General features: G+C 37.3%; 2 protein-coding genes across 2 annotated transcripts; both read right to left on the bottom strand.

Annotated features, from left to right (window-relative positions):
* Nucleotides 1-940: 940 nt before the first annotated feature.
* On the bottom strand, nt 941-1,873 carry LOC125124046 (olfactory receptor 4C16-like). The gene has a single exon (XM_047774224.1). It carries the CDS (start codon nt 1,871-1,873, stop codon nt 941-943), a length of 933 nt encoding a protein of 310 aa, XP_047630180.1.
* A 17,355-nt stretch (nt 1,874-19,228) lies between these two features.
* Nucleotides 19,229-20,161, bottom strand: LOC125124045 (olfactory receptor 4C16-like). Its single transcript, XM_047774222.1, has one exon. The coding sequence runs from the start codon at nt 20,159-20,161 to the stop codon at nt 19,229-19,231; it is 933 nt and encodes a 310-aa protein (XP_047630178.1).
* Between the last annotated feature and the right edge of the window lie 1,812 nt (nt 20,162-21,973).

The raw sequence follows: 21,973 nt of genomic DNA, 5'->3' as shown, positions 1-21,973 counted from the left end.
AAAGCATAAGATCCTCCCCCGAGTATTTCATTATTTACTTTAACCTATTAATAAGTTAACATTTACTAACTTCAGCTGCTTACACTCTCTGCTTCCCAACCATGTAAATGTATCACCCTTAATTTGGGCCCTCAATTGTATAACTGCGATAACTGAATCATAAAACACTAAAACTTGTGGAATTTAAAAGAAGCCTGTTCCACCTCCACATTCAGAAGGAATCAAATTGGTAACATCAATTTTACCCAAAGAATACCACTATAAGTATAAATCCAATAGTGAAAGCCTTTCTAAAGTCAAAAAACTACTTCAGAAGTAGAATTTTGTCTTTATATTTTGCCACTGTTAGAAGGACCTAAGGAAACATATGGTAAGAATTCAAATTATACCACACAAAGGTTGAAAATCTGTCATTTCCAACAGTAAAATTCTCTCTGACTTGAACATGGTACTTTGAGTCAGGAAGAACATTCAAGTTGAAGGTCCGTGTTCTGACAGATGTGACCACAGTGTCTAATAAATAAAACTATTGGAAAGATGTCAGTCAGGCTTTTGGAGAGAACCTCTTAGGCTGTGGATGTAAGCATTTAAAAGTGTAAATATAAACAGAGAAGACAAGAAGTCAACATGAAGGATGACAGTGAAAATATTAGCTCAAAACCACTGTTAGGCAGGTGGGGAGTGGGGGCAGGGATACAGCCGTGAAAAACAACTAAAAAGCAATGAATCTTACATTTCTGTTTATCCCTGGTATAAAATTGAAAACTGAACAGTACCTAAAAATGAACACTAATCAGCATATGTGTTCACAGTGCTTCTTTTTCTGAAGGAAACTGACACTAATACCTATGATAGGATTATATTAGCACAATAAAAGATAATACTCTCTAGAGAAATCTGGATCAATCTAAGTGGTGATGAAAACTGTTGAAACTTGTATTCATTTTTTGTCACCTGAGATAAACTGCTTGCTCCATAGCATCCTCATGGCATTTTTCACTTCTGCATTCCTCAGCGTATAAATCAGAGGGTTGATCAAAGGGGTTCCAACTGTATAAAACACAGCTATCATCTTATCCATGGGGAAGGTGGTTGCAGGGCGTGTGTATATAAATATGCAAGGACCAAAGAACAAGAGGACCACAGTGATGTGGGAGATGCAGGTGGAGAGGGCTTTTTTCCTCCCCTCTGCACTGTGGTTTCTCAGAGAATACAGGATGATGACATAGGAGACCATCAGCATGACAAAACTCACTGTACAGATGGCTCCACTGTTGGACACCAAGAGTAGGTTGGTCACGTATGTGTCTGCACAGGCAAGTTTCAGCAAAGGCTGCAAGTCACAGAAATAGTGATCAATCACATTGGGACCACAGAATGGTAAACTCAGGGCTAGAAAAATCTGAGCTGAAGAATGCACACAGGATCCTACCCAGGCCACAGCCATCAGCAAACCACAGACCCGGTGGCTCATGATGGTTATGTAGTGCAGGGGCTTACAGATGGCCACATAGCGGTCAACAGCCATGAGGATAAGGATGAAGATCTCCAGGCAGCCAAAGAAATGGGATGAAAAGACTTGCACTATGCATTCATTAAAAGAGACAGTGGCATTCTTCAAAAGGGCATCCACAATCACTCTAGGAGCAACGGAAGTAGAGAGGAAGGTATCAGTTAAAGATAAGTGGAAAAGAAAGAAGTACATTGGACTCCCAAGTGTCCGGCTGGTCTTGATGGTAGCAATAATGAGCAGGTTACCTATCAATGTCCCCAGGTAGAAAATCAAGAAAGTGACAAACACTATTTTCTTCCTAATGGGATCCTGTGCCAACCCAAGTAGAATGAACTCAGTCACATTATTGTTCAGCTGCATGATTTCATGAATGAGGAGAAGGGATGTGTGTGAAATGGATTATCTGCAATAAAATAAAGAATTACAATATGGCATGATCTATGCTACTATGAAACATTTTAAGTCAATATAAATATTTCTTATTAGGTATATTCTAGCTGTGGTTTCCCAATAATTTGTTTGTGTCTTCTAACTAATAATGCTTTGTTCCTCAATTTGTAATGACCACTACATAGGGTCATGTTGAGCTTCATATAAGCTTGTGGATGGTAAACTCTCTTGTAAAACTCTTTAACTACAATCCCTGGTTAGATTTGACATGGTTAATTTTTTGAATATATAGTTAATATACATGGCTCATTTCATTATTTGCTTTGTTATCTTTTGGCCATATTCAATACACACTGAATCCCGTGTTTGCTTTGTGCTTCATTCATCATTTAGAATATATTTGGCTGCCTTAAAGTAGTACCCCAGCCTTGGCACCTAAAAGATACCTTGGTTCATTCATTTATCCTTTTCATATTTGATATGTATGTATTTTTTAAACAGTATGTCATTTATAAATATAAATGTGCTTCATCTCTTCCATACAAACTCTCTCAGATCTCCAGCTTGAAAAGAGGAAAGACATATTACCTTCAAATAATCTGTTGCAAACTTTAAGCATCTTTATATTTAGTCCTTGGCATATATAATGAACAGAAGGAATATTCTTTGTTATTTGATGATATCTCAAAAATAACGATTGCTATTTTTTTTCCTTCTCCAATTTGAAAAGCATGTTTTAGAACACTCAGATTTCCTGAAGTTACACTTCTAAATGAAAGGGAGATCATGTTTTAAAAAATCAAGCTTTTACTTAAGCATGTTACCAATGGGGTGGTTTTCTTTTGGGTGAAGATGTCACCTGGAATTTGGTGTAGGGTCTGATCATAGTGATATTCCCAGTGCAATTCATCTCATTCTGGAATCTGAAAACCCCATACTCCTAGAACAGAGCAAAGAGCAGAAGAAGGAGGGAAATTCATTTTCCAAAAGAGTCAGAATAGATAGTCAGTAACTGATGTCTTTGTTCCATTTGTATTGTCCTGGCAAACAATTATTCAGCTTGAAATGTCCCTTCTTTCAGTGAAGAGTTTGTTATATTTCACATTTAGAAAGAACTGTTACTGTGGGGTCATTTCCAAGACCAGATTTTTTTTTCGTTAGTTCTTTCTTGTGAGGATGATGCTGGCAGTGGCACTCTATGAAAGTAAAAATATACACTGGAATGTAACATATTTAAATATAATCTTATTCCAATATGCTTCTCCTCTATCCTATCCAACCTTCAATATGTTGTCTCTAAGTTGTGAGCAGCCAAGGCACAGATTATGATAAGCTAACTAGGCACAAGATTTCCTTTAAACATTTTTCTCTTCCAGAGTGAATTTTCTGGTCTTCAACAGAGATGAAATGCCCTTCATTTCTTCAAAAATACAAAACAAAACAAAAAACCCCTCTTGGGAAAAGGTCTAATCAAGTTATTCACTTTGGGTTTGGGTTTCCAATTATTAAAAAAAAATCTCTGGATTTATACATAATCTTAAGGAAACAGAGTCTTGGTGTTGGTATCTTAATCATGTCAATAAGCTCTTTCCTTCATTTATTAATTTAAAAGAGTGATGTATCATAAAGTATTGAAGCTTAAAATATGTAGGCACTAAAGGCAAGATGATGGGATAGTCTCTCTCACTTCAATATTGCTTGATGTTGGCCACTCTTTTGAATATACAGTTTTCTGTTTGTATGTTACCACATCTATTTCCCTATCCTTTACTAGGACAAGATTATTTCTTTTATTTTACATTTGTATTTGCATATTTAAGATAAAATAAGATTCATAAATACATATGATACATGAAAAATAATTATGTGTCCCCATCAAATATTTGGTATCACAAAGACATGGATATTGCCACTCATATCGGCAGAACAAGGAGGGAAATTAGTTTTCCAAAAAGCCCATTTCTCTACATTCAAGTTCCAAGCACTCCAGACTACGTTAGCCACATATTTAATAATTTATATGAAAAACATTTTCTGTGTCCTCAAGTACATGTCAGTGGTTCTCTGTGTATCCTACAAAAGGGAATTTTAGCCTATTTTGTAATCTACAATATGTTAAAATCTAGAAAAGGCTGTAGTTCTCCAGCGAACTATGTTAATGTCTTTGTATAATCAGGGTCTGTCCTTGATGCAGTGCGAGCATGTAAAAATCAGTAGAAGGATCAGATGAGATCTCTATCATGTAAGTAGCGTGCTAGCTAAAGATTAAAAACACATAGGTGTAGAGTATCCACACTCATCTTGCCCTCTCTTTTCTTCATGGAATGCCTTTCCATTTCTAGCTGTTGAACCTTCTAGGAACTTCAGGACCAACATGCTAAGAAATATCCTCTAGAAGGCCTTTAGTGATTACCTGTGAGAGAGGAAATTTATCCTTCTGCTCTCTAAAGACCTTATGTATAACATTTCTTGTAGTATTACATCATGTAGCTTATAACAAGAATGAGTGTGTTGATTTTAGCTGCCTTCCTGGAATAAGAATATCAGAAAACTTTATGTTCTTCAGATATTATTTTCCGCACTTCCAACCCAATGCCTTGTGACGTGTAGATGCTCAGTAAGAACTTTTAAATTGAACATTTTCTACAACCTCATAAGAATATTTACCTTATTGTTTTAGCATTTTGCTTATTATAAGCCACATTAGTATTATGAACTTGTAGATATCTTTTGTCTATCATGTATGGTAGATAAACAAATATGCTCCAATTTTATATAAGCAAAAAATAAAAACAAATACAGTGATGAAAATAATCTGTCACTTACATTAGAAGACTCTCTGAATCATCATCACATCTGCCTACCCTTTTTGTTACCAGCTTTATTACAGAACACTGGGGAGAAAAAAAAACGCAAAATGATTCATTCCTGAATTCCATTGGGAATGATGATGTAAGTTATTACATCATCATTGTAGTGTAAGTTATTAATGTCCCAGAGTTTATTCCCCAAAGTTTCTGTTCAGTCAGATTCATCCTAGATATAATAAACTCAACTTTTAGTTTGTCCACTTATCCTATAAAGATAGCAAGTTAATCCACATCATACTCAGGAATCTGATACAAACAAGGATTCCTAGTTATCATTTACCTTGGTCTTAAGAAAAATAAAAAGAAGGTATACAGGAGAATGAAGATCAAGAGAGTGGTGGAGGACAGGAAAAAGAAGAAATTATGTCACTGGTAGAAGAGAAAGTGGACCAATAAAATCCACCATATTCTCACCCAGTGCCCTAAATTACTCCTGCATCAGGACATAAACTTTGCTAGGTCTTTTTTGTTTTTGTTTTTTTTTTTACAATCACAATCCAGAGGAAACACTGGTGCCTGAAACCAGAGGTTCTATTCTATGGGCTCCAGACATTCATCAACAAGGAATGGCAGACATATAGAAAATACTCCAATGATTAATATATATTTGGACCTATTTGGGCAAACTGAATATGTCTCATATTTGCCAATTTCATTTCCATTTATTTGTTACTTCATGTTATAAAAAACATATATTATGGAGTTCCCATCGTGGTTCAGTGGTTAATGAATCTGACTAAGAACCATGAGGTTGTGGGTTCAATCCCTGGCCTCACTCAGTGGGTTAAGGATCCGGTATTGCTGTGAGCTGTGGTGTAGGCCACAGACATGTCTCAGATCCTGCATTGCTGTGGCTCTGGGGCAGTCCAGCAGCTACAGCTCCAATTACACCCCTACACGGGAACCTCTGTATGCTGTGGATGCAGCCCTAGAAAAAAAGACCAAAAAAACAAAGACATATATTAAAGGAATCAATTTCAAAATAATCATGTTCACCACATATTTACTGAATAGCTTTCATACACTAAGCTCTGTGTCATTTCCATAACTCATGGCTTTTATTTTTTGAATTTTTTATTATAGTTGATATGCAATGTTCTGTCAATTTCTCCTGTACAGCAAAGTGACCCTGTCATGCATATGTATACATTCTTTTTCTCATATTATCCTCCATCATGTCCCATCACAAGTGATTGGATATAGTTCGCTGTGCAATACAGTGGGACCTTATTGCTTATGCACTCCAAATGTGATAGTTTGCCTCTACTAACCCTAAACTCCCTGTCCATCCCACTCCCTCACCCTTGGCCATCACAAGTCTGTTCTCTATGTCCATGAGTTTGTTTCTCTCATGTAGATAGGTTGGTTTGTGGCATATTTTAGGTTCTACACATAAGTGCTCTCATATAGTACATGTGTATTTCTGACTTCACTCAGTATGAGAATCTCTAATTCCATCCATATTGCTTCAAATGGCATTATTTGTTATTTTTCGTGGATGAGTAGAATTCCATTGTGAATATGTACCACATCTCCATAATGCATTCATCTAGTGTTGGACATTTAGGTTTTTTCCATGTCTTGGCTATTCTGAATAGTGCTACAATGACCATTCGGGTACATGTGTCTTTTTGAAGGAAAGTTGTATCTGTATGTATACCCAGGAGTGGGATTGCTGGATCATATTATAGTTCTATATGTAGTTTTCTGAGGTACCTCCATACTGTTTTCCATAGTGATTGTACCCTTTACATTCCCACCAACAGTGAAGGAGTGTTCCCTTTTCTCCACATCCTCTCTAGCATTTGATATTTGTAGACTTATTAATGATGGCCATTCTGACAGGTCTACCTCATAGTAGTTTTGATATGCATTTCTCTACTAACCAGGGATTTTGAGCATTTTTTCATGTGCCTTTTGGCCATCCATATATCTTCTTTGGAGAAATGTCTGTTTAGGTCTTCTGCCCAGTTTTCAATTGGGTTGTTTGTATTTTTATTGTTGAGTTGTTTGCATCTTTTGGAAATCAAGCCCGTGGTGGTTGTATCATTTGCAGCTATTTTCTCCCATTCCATAGGTTGTCTTTTTTTTATGGTTTCTCTTGCTGTTCAAAAGACTTTAAGTTTGATTAGGTCTCATTAGCTTATTTCTGTTTTATTTCAATTGCCTTGGGAGATGTACCTAAGAAAACCTTTGTATGATTGATGTCAGAGAATGTTTTGCTGTGTCTCTTCTAGGAGCTGTATGGTGTCTTGCCTTAGGCTTAAGTCTTTAAGCCATTTTGAGTTTATTTTTGTGAGGGTGTGTTCTAGTTTCATTGATTTACATACAGCTATTCCATTCTGTCACCACCACTTACTGAAGGGACTGTCTTTTTCCCATTATATATTCTTGCCTTCTTTGTTGAAGATTAATTGACCATGTGTGTCAGGATTTATTTCTGGGTTCTCAATTCTGTTCCTTTGGTCTATATGTCTGTTTTGGTACCAGTACCACACTGTCTTTATTATTTTAGCTTTGTAATATTGTCTGAAGTTGGGGAGAGTTATACCTCTTGCTTATTTTTGGTTTTGATGTTCTTGTTGTTGATGTTGTTTTCCCTTCAGGATTTCTTTGGCAATTTTGGGTTTTTTATGGTTGCATATAAATTTGGGGGTTGTTTGGTCTAGTTCTGTGAACAATGTCATGGATTCAAAAGGGCTTGCACTGAATCTGTAGATTTTTGGATAGTATGGCCATTTTAACAATCTTAATTCTTCCAATCCAGAAGCATGGGATATCTCTCCATTTCTTTAAATCCTCTTTAATTGCCTTGAATAATGTTTTATTGTTCTCAGCATTTAAGTGTTTCACCACCTTGGTCAGGTTTATTCTTAGGTATTTACTTCTTTTGGATAAAATTATAAAAGTGTTACATTTTTATATTCCTTTTCTAATATTTCACTGTTACTAAACAGAAATGCAACAGATTTCTGAATGTTAATATGGTCTTCTTCTACTTTTCTGAATTCATTGATCAGTTTGAGAAGTTTTTGTGTGGAGTTCTTAGGGTTTTGTATAGACAGTGGAATGTCATCTGCATACAGTGACAATTTTACCTCATCTTTTCCAATTTGGATACCTTTTATTTCTTTGGTTTTTGTGCTGTGGCTAGGACTTGCAACACTGCATTGAATACAAGTGGTGAGAGTGGGCCTCCTTGTCTTGTTCCAGATTTTAGTGGGAAGGATCTCAGCTTTTCTCCATTGAGTAGTGTAGTGACTATGGGTTTGTCATAAATGGCTTTGATTATGTTAAGGTATGTTCCCTGTACACCCACTTTGGTAAGAGTTTTTATCATGAATGGATGTTGGATTTTGTCAAATGTGGGGGGGGTGCATATTTTGAGATGATCATGTGGTTTTTGACTTTTCTAAAAAATCTAAATGCTTCAGATGATCATTTCTTTAGGTATCCAGGTCTCAATATCTTACATTATATTAGAAATTCATATTCTTTTTGAAGATTTATAACTGAGTCACTGGTTGTTCCAAGACTGATCTCGGCATTGTTATTGTTGTCATTGTTGGCTTTATAAATAGAAAGGATGGGAGTTCCTGTCATGGCACAGCTGAAATGAATCCAACTAGGAACCATGAGGTTGCAGGTTCCATCCTTGGCCTCACTCAGTGGGTTAAGGACCCAGCATTGCCGTGAGCTGTGGCTTGGATCTGGCATTGCTTTGGCTCTGGCATAGGCCAGAAGCTGTAGCTCCCATTAGACCCCTCACCTGGGAACCTCCATATGCTGCAGGTGCAGCCCTAAAAAGAAAAAAAAAATCCTGAACTAGAGTAGTACTTGTGTTACAGTCAAGGAAACTGATAACGCCATTGACACATCATAATCAGCCACAGTCCATAGGTTATGTTCAGAGTTCAGTCCTAGTATAGTACACCCCATAGGTTTGGGTCTGTGTATAATGACAGGTAACCACCATTATAATATCATACACAATAATTTCAGTGTCTTAAAGTCCTCTGTGTTCTGCTTACTCATCCCTCTTATTAAACTTAATAAAGGGAAGCCCCACTAAACTGGGGTTAGAAAACCAGCAGGGGGAGGGAGTTCTCATGCACATACCATCAACACAGATCCCAACAGAAAGAGAAGGGCCTCCTATCTCTGGTGGGATGTGATACTTCATTGCCACCAGCAGGAGGAAGAATGCATCCTTGCCTGGCAAAACCTCAGTCAACAAGAGACTTAAATTCAGGTGACAAAAGCCACTATTGTCAAGCTCCCAGTTTCCTCCAATGGACTTGTGTATAACAGCCTCTCCTAACTGCCTCTTTGCTATAAAAGAATTTCCACTCTGCTTTACCACGTTTATATGTGGTTCATGAGAGTTACGTGTTTCTAATTGTGATTCTTCTGTGTTCCTGAATAAGCCTGCTTTATTGGTAAATAACTGGCTCTTTTATTGTTTTTGGTTAACACCTCCCTCTCTCCAACTCCACCAACCACAGAGCTCTTTATTGTTTCCTTTTGTTGTTGTTCTTTTCAGAATCTTATATAGTTGGAATCTTACAGTATGTCACCTTTGAAGATTATCCTCTTTCATCTCAGTAGTATGCATTTAAAATTCCTTTGTGTCTTTTCATGGCTAGAGAGTGCTTTTTAAATTTTGTTAGTGCTTAATAATTATTAGTTCATTGTGGATATAGCACAGTTTCTTTACATTTTCACATGCTGAAGAACATCTGGATTGACTCTAAGTCTTGGTAGTTATGAGTTAACATTTCTGTAAATATCTGTGTGCAGGTTTTGGCGTAGACTTAAGTTTCCAACTCATTTGTGTAAATACTATGTTGTGAGATTGTTGGGTTTATATCAATTTAGTTTTGTAAAACACAAAACTGTCTTTCTGTGTGGTTCTTCAACTTTGTATTCCCATAGACAATGCAGAAGTGTTCCTGCCACTCTACATGCTTGACAGTTTGTGTTGTCCTGTTTTGAATGTGGCTTTTTATAGGTGCATGGTCTGCACCTTTTTATAGGTTCATAGGTGCATCTTGTTGTTTTAATTGCAATTCTTTTTTTTTTTTCTTTTTAGGGCCACACTTGTGGCATATGGATGTTCTCAGACTAGGGGTCCAATCGGAGCTGTAGTTGCCAGGCACAGCCACAGCAACTTAGGATCAGAGCTGCATCTACGACCTACACCACAGCTCACAGCAATGCCAGATCCCTGATCCACGGAGTGAGATCAGGGATCCAACCTGCAACCTCATGGTTCCTAGTCAGTTTCATTTCTGCTGCACCATGGTGGGAACTCCTACTTGCAATTCTTTAATAGCATTTGATGTTGATTATCTTTTTCTGTCTTATTTGTCATCTCTATATGTTCCTTTTTATGTTTTAAGAATTTTATTATTTTTTGAAAGAAGATAATTCTTTTACATATTTATTTATTTTATAAAGTTTTTATTGTGATAAAAAACACTTGAGAAACACCCTCTTAACAAACTTTAAATTACACAACAGAATAATGTTAACTATAAGCACATGTCTTACATTCACTCTGGAACTTACTCATCTTCTATCATTAAAAATTTTCCTGAAGTTCCCGTCGTGGCGCAGTGGTTAACAAATCTGACTAGGAACCATGAGGTTGCGGGTTCGGTCCCTGCCCTTGCTAAGTGGGTTAACGATCTGGCATTGCCGTGAGCTGTGCTGTAGGTTGCAGACGTGGCTCGGATCCCGCGTTGCTGTGGCTCTGGCGTAGGCCGGTGGCTACAGCTCCGATTCGACCCCTATCCTGGGAATCTCCATATGCCATGGAAGTGGCCCAAGAAATAGTAAAAAAAGACAAAAAAAAATTTTCCCTAGCCCTGGCAAGTGCTGTCTGTTTCTATGAGTTTGACTGCTGAATATTCTTCTTCTAAGTAGAATCATACAGTATTTGTCCCTATATAACTTATTCCACTGGGCATAATATTAACCAGGTTCATCCAAGTTGTTGCATATAGCAGTATTTCCTTTTTTAAAGACTGTGTGATATTCCATTGTATCTATACACCATCTTTTCTTAATCATTTCATCTTTCAATAAACAGGATGTTTTCATATCTTGGGTATTGGAAACAATGCTACAATAAAGATGAGCATGTAGTTACCTCTTTGCATTCCTGATATCAACACATTGGATATGTAGATCCAGAAGTGAAAATTTGTATCATATAGTAATTCTATTTTCAATTGTTTGAGGAACAATTCTTAGGGATTGCATTATTTTGTACCACCACAAGCAGTATACAAGTGTTCCAATTTTTCCTTATATGTGCCAACCCTTGCTGTGTTTGTTGTTTTGATGCATACATCTGACTCAATGGGAGATGATATGTCATTGTGGTTTTAATTACATTTCCCTGATAATTAATGATGTTGACCACATATACCAGTTGGTTATCTTCTTTGGAGAACTGTCTACTTGAGTCCTCTATGCTTTATTAATCAGGTTGTTAATTCTTTTCTATTGACTTGTAGGAAGTTTTTGCCTCTTTTCTATCTTAATCTGATGTTGTTTATGTGATTTACCAATACTTTCTCCCATTGTAAGTTGGGTTTTCACCCTGTATAAGATTTCCTTTGCTGTGTTTAGTGATGTTGCCTCCCTTATCTAACTTTGATTATTTTGCTTGTGCTTTTGTCTCTTCCCCAGGAATCATTGACAAGCTTAGTGTCAGGCAGTTTTTTCATCTCTGTTTTCATCAAGGAATTTTACAGTTACAGTTCCTTCATTAAAATCTTTAACTCGTTTTAAACTGATTGGGTATATGGTGTAATGTAAGGGTACACTCTTGTATGGATTGGTTTTCCAGTTTCTCAACATATTTGTTCAAGAGACTGCTTTCTCCACTGTATATTCTTAGTTTGCATCAAAGAGCTGTTGAGAGTACATACTCGGGTTTTTGGGGTCCCTATTCTGTGCCTTTGGTTGATACATTTGTTTGTTATGGTGGTATCATCCTGTTTAATTACTGTAGCTTTTTAATATGTTTTGACATCAGGAAGTGTGATGCTTCCAGCTTTATTTTTATTTCTTACTACTAATTTGGTTAGTTGGGGAAATTTGTGTTTCCACATGAATTTTAGGATTGTTTTTATTTCTGTAAATAAATGCCAGTCCAGAGTTTCCTGGTGGGCTAGTGGTTAAGGATTTGGTGTTGTCAGTCTTGTGGCTCATATTTGATCTCTGGCCTGGGAACTTCTGCATGACATAGGCATGTCCTCTCCTCCAAAAAAAAAATCATTGGAACTTTGATGGGGATTGCATTGCATCTGTAGATAAATTTGGATAGTATGGACTTTTTAACAATATTAATCTTTCAGTCTATGAACACAGGGTGTCTTTTCACTGAGTTTGTCTTCTTTAATTTGTTTCCTTTTAATGATTTGTAGAGTCCAGTATAATAATGTTTTGCTTCATTTGATAGAATTATTTGTAAGTATTATTTTTATACTATTGTAATGGGTTTGTTTCCCTAATTTCATTTTCAGAAAAGTTATTGTTAGTGCCTATCAAAATGATTTTTTATGTTGATTCTGTAATTTGCAACTTTATTGTATTCATTTATTAACTCTGAAAGTTGTTTCTTGTAGAGCATTTTGTATTTTGTACATAAGAAAGAGATAATGTCACTTCTGTGGTTTGAAAATCTTTACTTCTTACCTAATAGTTCTAGGTTGAGCTTTTAAAAGTATGTTATAATGTAAGTCACAAAAGAGGGTATCCTTGCCTTATTCTTGATCTTAGAAGGAATGCTTTCAGTTTTTCACCATTGAGTATGAAGTTGGTTGTGGGGTTTTATATATGGCCTTTACTATATATAGTGAAGTAAATTCTCTCCAGTCCAAATTTGTTGAGAGTTTTAATCATAAAAATCAGGGTTAAATTCGGTCCAATGATTTTTCTGCATCTGCCTAGAAGACAATGAGGTTTTTAAGCTCCATTCTGTTAATGTAGTATATCACTTTATCTGATTTGCCTTTGATGAACCAAATGATGAGCCAATCTTGCATTCCAGGAATTATTCCCACCTGAAATAATTATTTTATTTTATTTATGTTAATGGCTATACCTGTGGCATATGGAAGTTCCCAGGCTAGGGTTTGAATCAGAGCTGCAGCCGCCACCCTACTCCAGAGCCACAGCAATGCCAGATCTGAGCCACATTTGCAAACAGATACTCACCACAGCTCATGGCAATGCCAGATCCTTAACCCACTCAGCAAGGCCAGGGGTCAAACCACCTGTGTTCTCATGAATACTAGTCAGGTTCATTACCGGTGAGCCACAATCGGAACTCCTTACTTGGAGTTGGTTGTTTGATACTTTTATCATGCTGAATATTTCAGCTTGCTAATAGATTGTTTAGAGTTTTGCACCTATTTTCTTCAGGGATATATGACTATAATTTTCTTCCTTTATGATGCCTCTATATGCTTTGGGAAGTAGGGTGATACTGGCCCCCATAAGAGAACTTGAAGCTGTTTCCTCTATTTTTGGAGGGTGTTTCCTCTATTTGTATTGATTTGGCTTTACATGTTTGGTAGAATTCACCTGTGAAGCTATCCAGTCCTGGGCTTGTCTTTGTTGGAATTTTCAGTCTCGATCAAAGGGCAAGGCATACCTTGGTCATTCAGTGTAACACACCAGGGAGTTATTGAGTCTCATGCAGAGACTGAAAAGAATCACTGTTAATATGCAGTGAGCCTCAGGCTCTGTGGAATATAAATGATTAAGTGGAGAGTTGCCATCCAGTCATCACAAATGTGGAAAAGAATCCCTTGTCAAAAGAATGTTTGCTCAAGTGAAAATTAGGACATGGTATAATTCAAACAGTAAAGGAATGGATCAAATGTCCCGTGATTCATAAAGTGAAATGCTCTGTATCTGTCAATGTTCCATGGAGAGTTTGTAGTAATTTTGGAAAATCGGTATACTATGATGTTATGATCAAAAAAATATAGAAAACGAGTCTCCAAAAAGATACATTTCCCCAAACGTGTACGAAAGCACACAGAGACACCTTTTCTGTCAGAAATAAAACAATGATAGGATGCTGAAGAAAATGTACTTTTCACAACAGTTTATTATGACAATTTTCAAACACATAAGAAAGTTTACAAAGATATGAAACCAAACCTCTTACTATCAAGATATAGAAATTTCCATGATCACACACATTTCCCTCATGCTGACTCCTAGATAAATCCACTCCCTCCCCCCATATATGGAACTGCTCTTTTCTTTCCTTTTTCCATCACTTTTGAGTTTTGCAGACCTTGATAAAAATGAAAACATAAAAATGTACTCTTTCTAAAATTTATTTATTTATTTATTTTTCTTCTTACAGCCCCCCCCCCGCAATAATGGAAGTTCCGAGGTGAGGGGTCAACTCAGAGCTACAGATGCCTGTGTACAGCACAGCCACAGAAACAAGGGATCTGAGCCTCATCTGTAACCTATGCCACAGCTTGTGGCAACCCCAGACCCTTAACTACTGAGCAAGGCCATGGATAGGACCTGCTTACCAGAGACGCTCTCTTGGGTTCTTAGCTCACTGAACCAGAACAGGAACTCCCCAAAAAGGACTCTTTGGAGTTCCCATCATGGCTCAGCAGTTAATGAACTTGACTAGTATCCATGAAGATGAAGGTTCAATCCCTGGCCTTGCTTAGTGAGTTAAGGCTCCAGGGTCACCATGAATTGTGGTATAGGTCACAGACACGACATAGATCCTGCATTGCTGCGGCTGTGGTGTAGGCCAGGAACTACAGCTGTGATTGGACCCCTAGCCTGGGAACCTCCATATAACACAGGTGTGGCCCTAAAAAGCAAAAAAAAAAGTACTCTTTAATGTAAGACTTCTTTTTCACCTAGAAAAAAAATTTTGTGTGTATATTAGTTCTCCATTCCTTTTTTATTGCTGAGAAATATTTCATTGCATTTATAAACTAGTTTGTCCATATTTTTAAGTGCACTTGACTGATTTCAACTTCTTGGCTATTAAGTACAAACTAACTATGAGCACTACATGACAAGTTTTGTGAACAGGTTTTATCACCTAGAGAAGTAGTTAAGGATGGAATTATTGGATGTATGTGGAAGTGTATGTTTCATTTTAAATAAATTCAGAAGTTTATCATATGTGAAGGTATCACCTTATATTCCCATCAATGGTGAAAACTGTATCCATGAGCAGATTTTACTCATCATACACACTGCTACCAACCTGGACCAAATTACCATAAGCTCTTTCCTAGTTTGTTATGGTATTCTCAGAATGAATATCCCCTTTTCACTCTTTGGGGTCAATGAGGCAGAGTAATCCTTTAAACCATAATTTGGATCATGTCACAATACCTCCAATGCCTTCTCATTTCTCTCCAGAAAAATCCCATAAGCCCTTCATACTTAGGGTCTCTATTATATTTCTGGTCTCGTTTTCAACGTTTCACTCTTATTTCTCTCTGGTCACGGGACTCTCTGATTTTTCTCCCTATAAGATCAGCATAGTCTGTTTGCACTTGCTTCTCCGTGTGCCTGGGACTCTGTTTCTGTTGATCTATTCAAGAATCATTCATACTGGTCAGGCTTCCTCAACCACAGGACTGCTGAAATTTTGAGTCAGAGAGACAGTCCTTGGTAGTGATGACCTGTCTTGTGCATTTCAGCTGTTCAACAGCATCTGTGACCTCTACTCACCAGATGCCAATAGCAGTGCCCACTGCACACAACCAGTAGTGTATCTGGGACACTCAAGAGTGTATCTAGCCTTTGCCAACTATCCCCTGGGGGGAAAAATATTAAGACCCCTAATTTTGGTCTTAATTATAAAGTCTTATGGGCCCTTCTTGACCATCCTGTCCTGCATAGTACACATCTATTCCCTCAGGGTTGCTAACATCACACTCTTCAATTATTTTACTCTATGGTAGATCCTGGCCCTTTTCAAACCCCTGGTATGATCAGTATTTGTCCAGTTTTACCCCATGGTATAGGAATCTGCACAGGACCATGGATATTGTTTCTGTACGTCACTACCACATTTTCAGTTCCTAGAATAAGGCATAGCAAAATGAACATGGTAGAATATTTCAAGTCAATTCTGTTTTGTGTAATAATTTTCTAGAACATTTAAAATTAATCTTTGACCTTAACACTCTCATCCATTTTTAGCACGAAAAATCCTACCTGAAACTTTGAAAAGGTATTCTTGACATTTATATCCTTTTAGAACCTGAGGTAACTCTACATAAGATAGAATGAGAATAAAATCCAAACTTCTTTTGCTTTTATTAGAGGGTTAAACAACTAACAAAAATTGTGTCCTCTTTTATGATTATTAAAATTAAATGACCCATGAAATTGGTATATTAAAAGAGAAAGTGGGCGTTCCCTGGTGGTGCAGTGGGTTAAGGATCCAGCATTGTCACTGCAGTGGCTTAGGGAACTTCCCTTGCCTCAGGCATGGCCAAAGGCAGGGGAGAGAAAGAAAAGAAACAAGAAATGAAGATACAAGCACTTTTTAGATATGTATATATCAAAAATTGAAGACTCAGAGTCCTTGTTGTGGCTTAGCAGTAACAAACCTGACTACAAGGATGCAAGTTCAATCCCTGGCCTCACTCAGTGGGTTAAGAATCCAGTGTTGCAGTGAGCTGCGGTGTAGGTTGCAGATGCGGCTTGAATCCCACATTGCTGTGGCTGTGGTGTAGGCCAGTGGCTACAGCTCAGATTTGACCCCTGGCCTGGGAACCTCCATATGCCCTTGGAGAAGCCCAAGAAAATGGAAAAAAGACAAAAAAAAAAAAAACCAAAAAGATCTGGGATTACTGTGGCATAGTCTGGCAACTATAGCTCCAATTTGGCCACTAGCCTGGGAATTTCTATATGCCTAAATTTCCAATTTAGGGTGCAGCCCTATATAGACTAATTAATTAATTCAATTTAATAAAAGTATTGAAGGCTATCATGTAGAATGAAATGAAAACTTTTTCATGTCAATTTTCATGTTGCAACATTCAAATGAATGGTTACAACATTACAATAATGCTCAAGATTTTAAAAAACTATTTGCACACAGGAAATATTCATGAATAATAGTTGTATAGCATACAAGGGTAAACTATAGAATATTTGAGGATATGTGTGTATGGCTTAATAAAAGATGTACTTACACAGTGAATTTGTATAAAAATTCAAATAAACTATTTTTGAACATGGTAATGAAAAATTGAGATTTCTCATTATTCTAACTTTTTAATAGACTATTTTAAAAGAATAATTATAGACTTACAGAAAAGTTACCAAAAAATACATACAGGGATTTCCCATCACCAATATACTGTTTACCAACAACTTAGCATGAATATAATACATTTGTTATGAATGACAAATCAATATTAATTCATTTTTAGTAAAGTTTGTAGTTTACAATCGGGTTTGGGTTACTCTGTGTTGTAGAGTTTTATGGACTTTACAGTGTGTGTTATATCATGTATCTACCTTTAGAGTATCAAACAGAATGATTTTCCCTCCTTTAAAATGTCCCACACTCAACAGATTCATCCCTTTACTCAATCTGCTTAAATCCCCAACAACCACTGATTTCTTTTTTACTCTTTTCACAGTTTTACCTTTTACAGAGAGTCAATTCATAATTTGTGTAAATGTTTCTGTTTCAAAATTTAAAAATCATCCTTTGTGTTGTCTCATTAATTGTTTTATCCTGTTGACATTGTAAAATTCACTAACATCACCTGTTTGTCCTCTCTACTTCTAGCTCATATAAATATGTCTTCCTTAATTTGGATTATCATGCTATAAACATATTAACCCATTATAAACATATTACTACAACTGGCCTGGTGCAAGAAACCTTAATACCAATCACTAAAATAAAAAGAACCTAATTAGGGTGATAAATTGGATTTTATAAAAAGAATTCACTCATAACTACAAATCCAAATGTCAAACCTTTTAAGTTCAAAGACCTACCTCAGAAGTGTGAATTTTCTCAGTGTTTTATCACTGTTCTGGAAGGACTGGGTAACACAAGGTGACAATTTGAAGTAAAAGCTCAAGACGTTATCTAAAGAGATAACTGTATTAAATATTGTCCCTTATAACATGAAGTTTCTATAGTTCTTTGAATCGGATACTTTCTCTTGATCAGAAAGAACTGCTTACTACATTAAAGGTCCATGAGTAGACATGAGACCACAGTGTTTGATAAAGGAAATAGTTGAAAGAGGTAAAACCTGCTAATATATGAATATAAGCTTATAGACCGGTATCAAGAAGCAGACAACACCAGAAATCATCATGAAAAATGGAAGATAAAATGCTAGATGAAACCAAAGTGACACTAGGCAGGCAAGAGAGACAAGACACAGTAGTGAAAAGCATCTAAAGCAGTGAACCTTACATACCTCTTTGTACCTGACTCCATCTCTTCCTCTGCATAAAGCTGATGGAACACTAAAGATTGTTGTGTTTACAAATAACAAGTGCTGGAGGGGCTGTGGAGAAAAGGGAACCCTCCTGCACTGTTGGTGGGAATGTCAACTGGTACAGCCACTATGGAGAACAGTTTGGAGATACCTTAGAAATCTATACATAGAACTTCCATATGACCCCTCAGTCCCACTCTTGGGCATCTATCCGGACAAACCTCTGCTTAAAAGAGACACGTGCACCCGCATGTTCATTGCAGCACTATTCACAATAGCCAGGACATGGAAACAACCCAAATGTCCATCGACAGATGAGTGGATTCGGAAGAAGTGGTATATATACACAATGGAATACTACTCAGCCATAAAAAAGAATGCCATAATGCCATTTGCAGCAACATGGATGGAACTAGAGAATCTCATCCTGAGTGAAATGAGCCAGAAAGACAAAGACAAATACCATATGATATCACTCATAACTGGAATCTAATATCCAGCACAAATGAACATCTCAGAAAAGAAAATCATGGACTTGGAGAAGAGACTTGTGGCTGCCTGATGGGAGGGGGAGGGGGAGGGGGGGGGAGGGAGAGGGGGGGAGGGGGAGGGGGAGGGGTCGGGAGCTTGGGCTTATCAGATACAACTTAGAATAGATTTACAAGGAGATCCTGCTGAATAGCATTGAGAACTTTGTCTAGATACTCATGTTGCAACAGAAGAAAGGGTGGGGGAAAAAATGTAATTGTAATGTATACATGTAAGGATAACCTGACCCCCTTGCTGTACAGTGGGAAAAAAAAAAGATTGTTGTGTTTATAGTGCTCCCTTTTCTAAGGAAACCGAATATCCATGCCCCATGATAAGATTAAATGAATACCACAGTAAGATATAATATTCTTGAGGGACTGATTCTCAGTCAATCTAAGCTATGAAGAAAAAATTGAAACTTCCATTCATCTTTTGCCATCTGAGATCAACTTCTTGCTCCATAGCATCCTCATGGCATTTTTCACTTCTGCATTCCTCAGCGTATAAATCAGAGGGTTGAGCAGAGGGGTTCCAATTGTATAAAAGACAGTTATCATCTTATCCATGGGGAAGGTGGTTGCAGGGCGTGTGTATATAAATATGCAAGGACCAAAGAACAAGATGACCACAGTGATGTGGGAGATGCAGGTGGAGAGGGCTTTTTTCCTCCCCTCTGCACTGTGGTTTCTCAGAGAATACAAGATGATGACATAGGAGACCATCAGCATGACAAAACTCACTGTACAGATGGCTCCACTGTTGGACACCAAGAGTAGGTTGGTCACATAGGTGTCTGCACAGGCAAGTTTCAGCAAAGGCTGCAAGTCACATATATAGTGATCCATCACATTGGGACCACAGAATGGTAAACTCAAGGCTAGAAAAATCTGAGTTAAAGAATGCACACAGGATCCCACCCAGGCCACAGCCACCAACACCCCACAGACTCCATGACTCATGATTGTTGTGTAGCGCAGAGGTTTACAGATGGCCACATAGCGGTCAACAGCCATGAGGATAAGGATGAAGATCTCCAGGCAGCCAAAGAAATGGAATGAAAAAACTTGCATTATGCATTCATTAAAGGTGATAGTGGCGTTCTTCAAAAGGGCATCCACAATCACTCTAGGAGCTATTGAAGTAGAGAAGCAGGTATCAGATAAGGATAAGTGGAAAAGGAAGAAGTACATTGGACTGCCAAGTGTCTGGCTGGTCTTGATGGTAGCAATAATGAGCAGGTTACCTATCAGTGTCCCCAGGTAGAAAATCAAGAAAGTGACAAACACTATTTTCTTCCTAACAGGATCCTGGGTCAACCCAAGCAGAATGAACTCAGTCACGTTATTTTTCAGCTGCATGATTTCATGAATGAAGGGAAAGGTTGAATGTGAAATGCTTTACCTGCAAAAAATTAAAGATATGCACTTATGGTGTTTTATCTAATGTGATGAAATATTTTAGAAAAAAAGTATTAAACATTGGAAACATTCCAGCTGTGGTTTCTTAACAATTTTCTCTAACTCTTTGTTCCTCAATTTTTCATGACCACTGCATAGGTTGTTATGAGTCTCAATAAGCTTATGAATATGATACTCTTCATAACAATCTTCAAATAATCCCCCTGACTTAGATGTAGCTCTCATTAATTTTGCTAATTTTATGAATGCATATAGGGCTCTACTGTGTAATTTCTTCTTTCTTTTGCTTTTTCTCTTTTGGGCCATGCAAAAAGATTAGTAAAAATAATGATATGATCTCCATAATAAAACTAATGTAGAAGCCAAGAATTAAAGAGAAGTAAGTGTAGCATTTTCAAATTCATCCTGCCCTCTCCTTCTATCCTGGGACTATTTTAGATGCTTCTGTTTTCCTTGAACTTTAGGGCAAAACAGTCCAGCTGGCCTCCTGTGATTGCCTGTGAGAAGGGAAATGCATTCTCCTGCTCTCTGAAGACTTTCACTATAGCCTTTCTTACAATATAAGAATTATTATTGCTTGCAGCACAAGAATTCATGTGCTTATTCTACTTTTCATTCTTAAAAAAGAATATCAAAATGCTACATATTCTCAGGATAATTTTCTCCACAACTGCAATCTCACTGCCTTGTATTATGTAGGTGTTAATTGACTTAAAATTGAACATCCCCTAATATCTTAAAAATGCAATTATATTTATGTCATTGTCATACTACTCTGATCTTAAAATATAGTAAGATCAAGATTACAGAGTCTTACATCAAATTTGTAGGGTCTTCTATCTACCATTATAGTAGACAGAAAAACATGCTTTCTACTTAGAAAGCCAAAAACAGCAACAACAACAACACTGCGATCAATTTTGAACAATTAGTGACTCAGCTATAAGTCCTCAAAAAGAATATGAATTTCAGAATTCCCATCATAACTCAGTGGTTAGCTAATCCGACTAGTAACCATGAAGTTGTGGGTTCGATCCCTGGACTCACTCAATGGCTTAAGGATCTGGTGTTGCCATGAGCTGTGGTGTAGATCGTAGATGTGACTTGAATCCTGCATTGCTGTAGCTCTGGCATAGACTGGCAGCTACAGCTCCAATTGGACCCCTACCTTGGGTACATCCAATACCACAGGTGCAGCCATGGAAAAGACAAAAAGACAATAAAAGAAAAGAAAAAGACAAAGAATGTGAATTTCAAATAGAATGTAAGACATTGAGACCTGCATACCTACAAAAAAGATCATCTGAAGCATTTAGATATTTTTTACATAAATCATTGGCCCTTAGAACATGCTATAAGAAGCTTTGCATTTTTCATATCTTCCTGATACTGATTAACATCTTTCAGAGTTCCCATCATGGCTCAGCACTTAACAAACTTGACTAGCATCCATAAGGACACAAGTCCCTGGCCTTGCTCAGTGGGTTAAGGATCTGGCATTGCTGTGAGCTGTGGGGTAGGTCACAGATGCATCTTGGATCCCACATTGCTGGGGTTCTGGTGTAGGCTGGAAGCTACAGCACCAATTCGACCCCTAGCCTGGGAACATCCGTATGCCATGGGTGTGGCCCTAAAAAGACAAAAAATTTATTTGCAGTATGTATATGACTACATGTCCAAGTTTATGTTTCCAAAAGATGGTTGACATTTTCCTCATATTTTCAAAAGAATCTGACACATACACAGATTAGA

The sequence above is a fragment of the Phacochoerus africanus genome, chromosome 4, assembly GCF_016906955.1.
Source record: "Phacochoerus africanus isolate WHEZ1 chromosome 4, ROS_Pafr_v1, whole genome shotgun sequence".
Taxonomy (NCBI): Eukaryota; Metazoa; Chordata; class Mammalia; order Artiodactyla; family Suidae; genus Phacochoerus; species Phacochoerus africanus.
The sequence above is the reverse complement of the archived record's forward strand: the minus strand, read 5'-3'. Positions and strand labels throughout refer to the sequence as shown.

What these genes read in the sequence shown, in the direction of transcription:
- LOC125124046 (XM_047774224.1), bottom strand. Translation starts at nt 1,873, where the DNA reads ATGCAGCTGAACAATAATGTGACTGAGTTCATTCTACTTGGGTTGGCA.
- LOC125124045 (XM_047774222.1), bottom strand. Translation starts at nt 20,161, where the DNA reads ATGCAGCTGAAAAATAACGTGACTGAGTTCATTCTGCTTGGGTTGACC.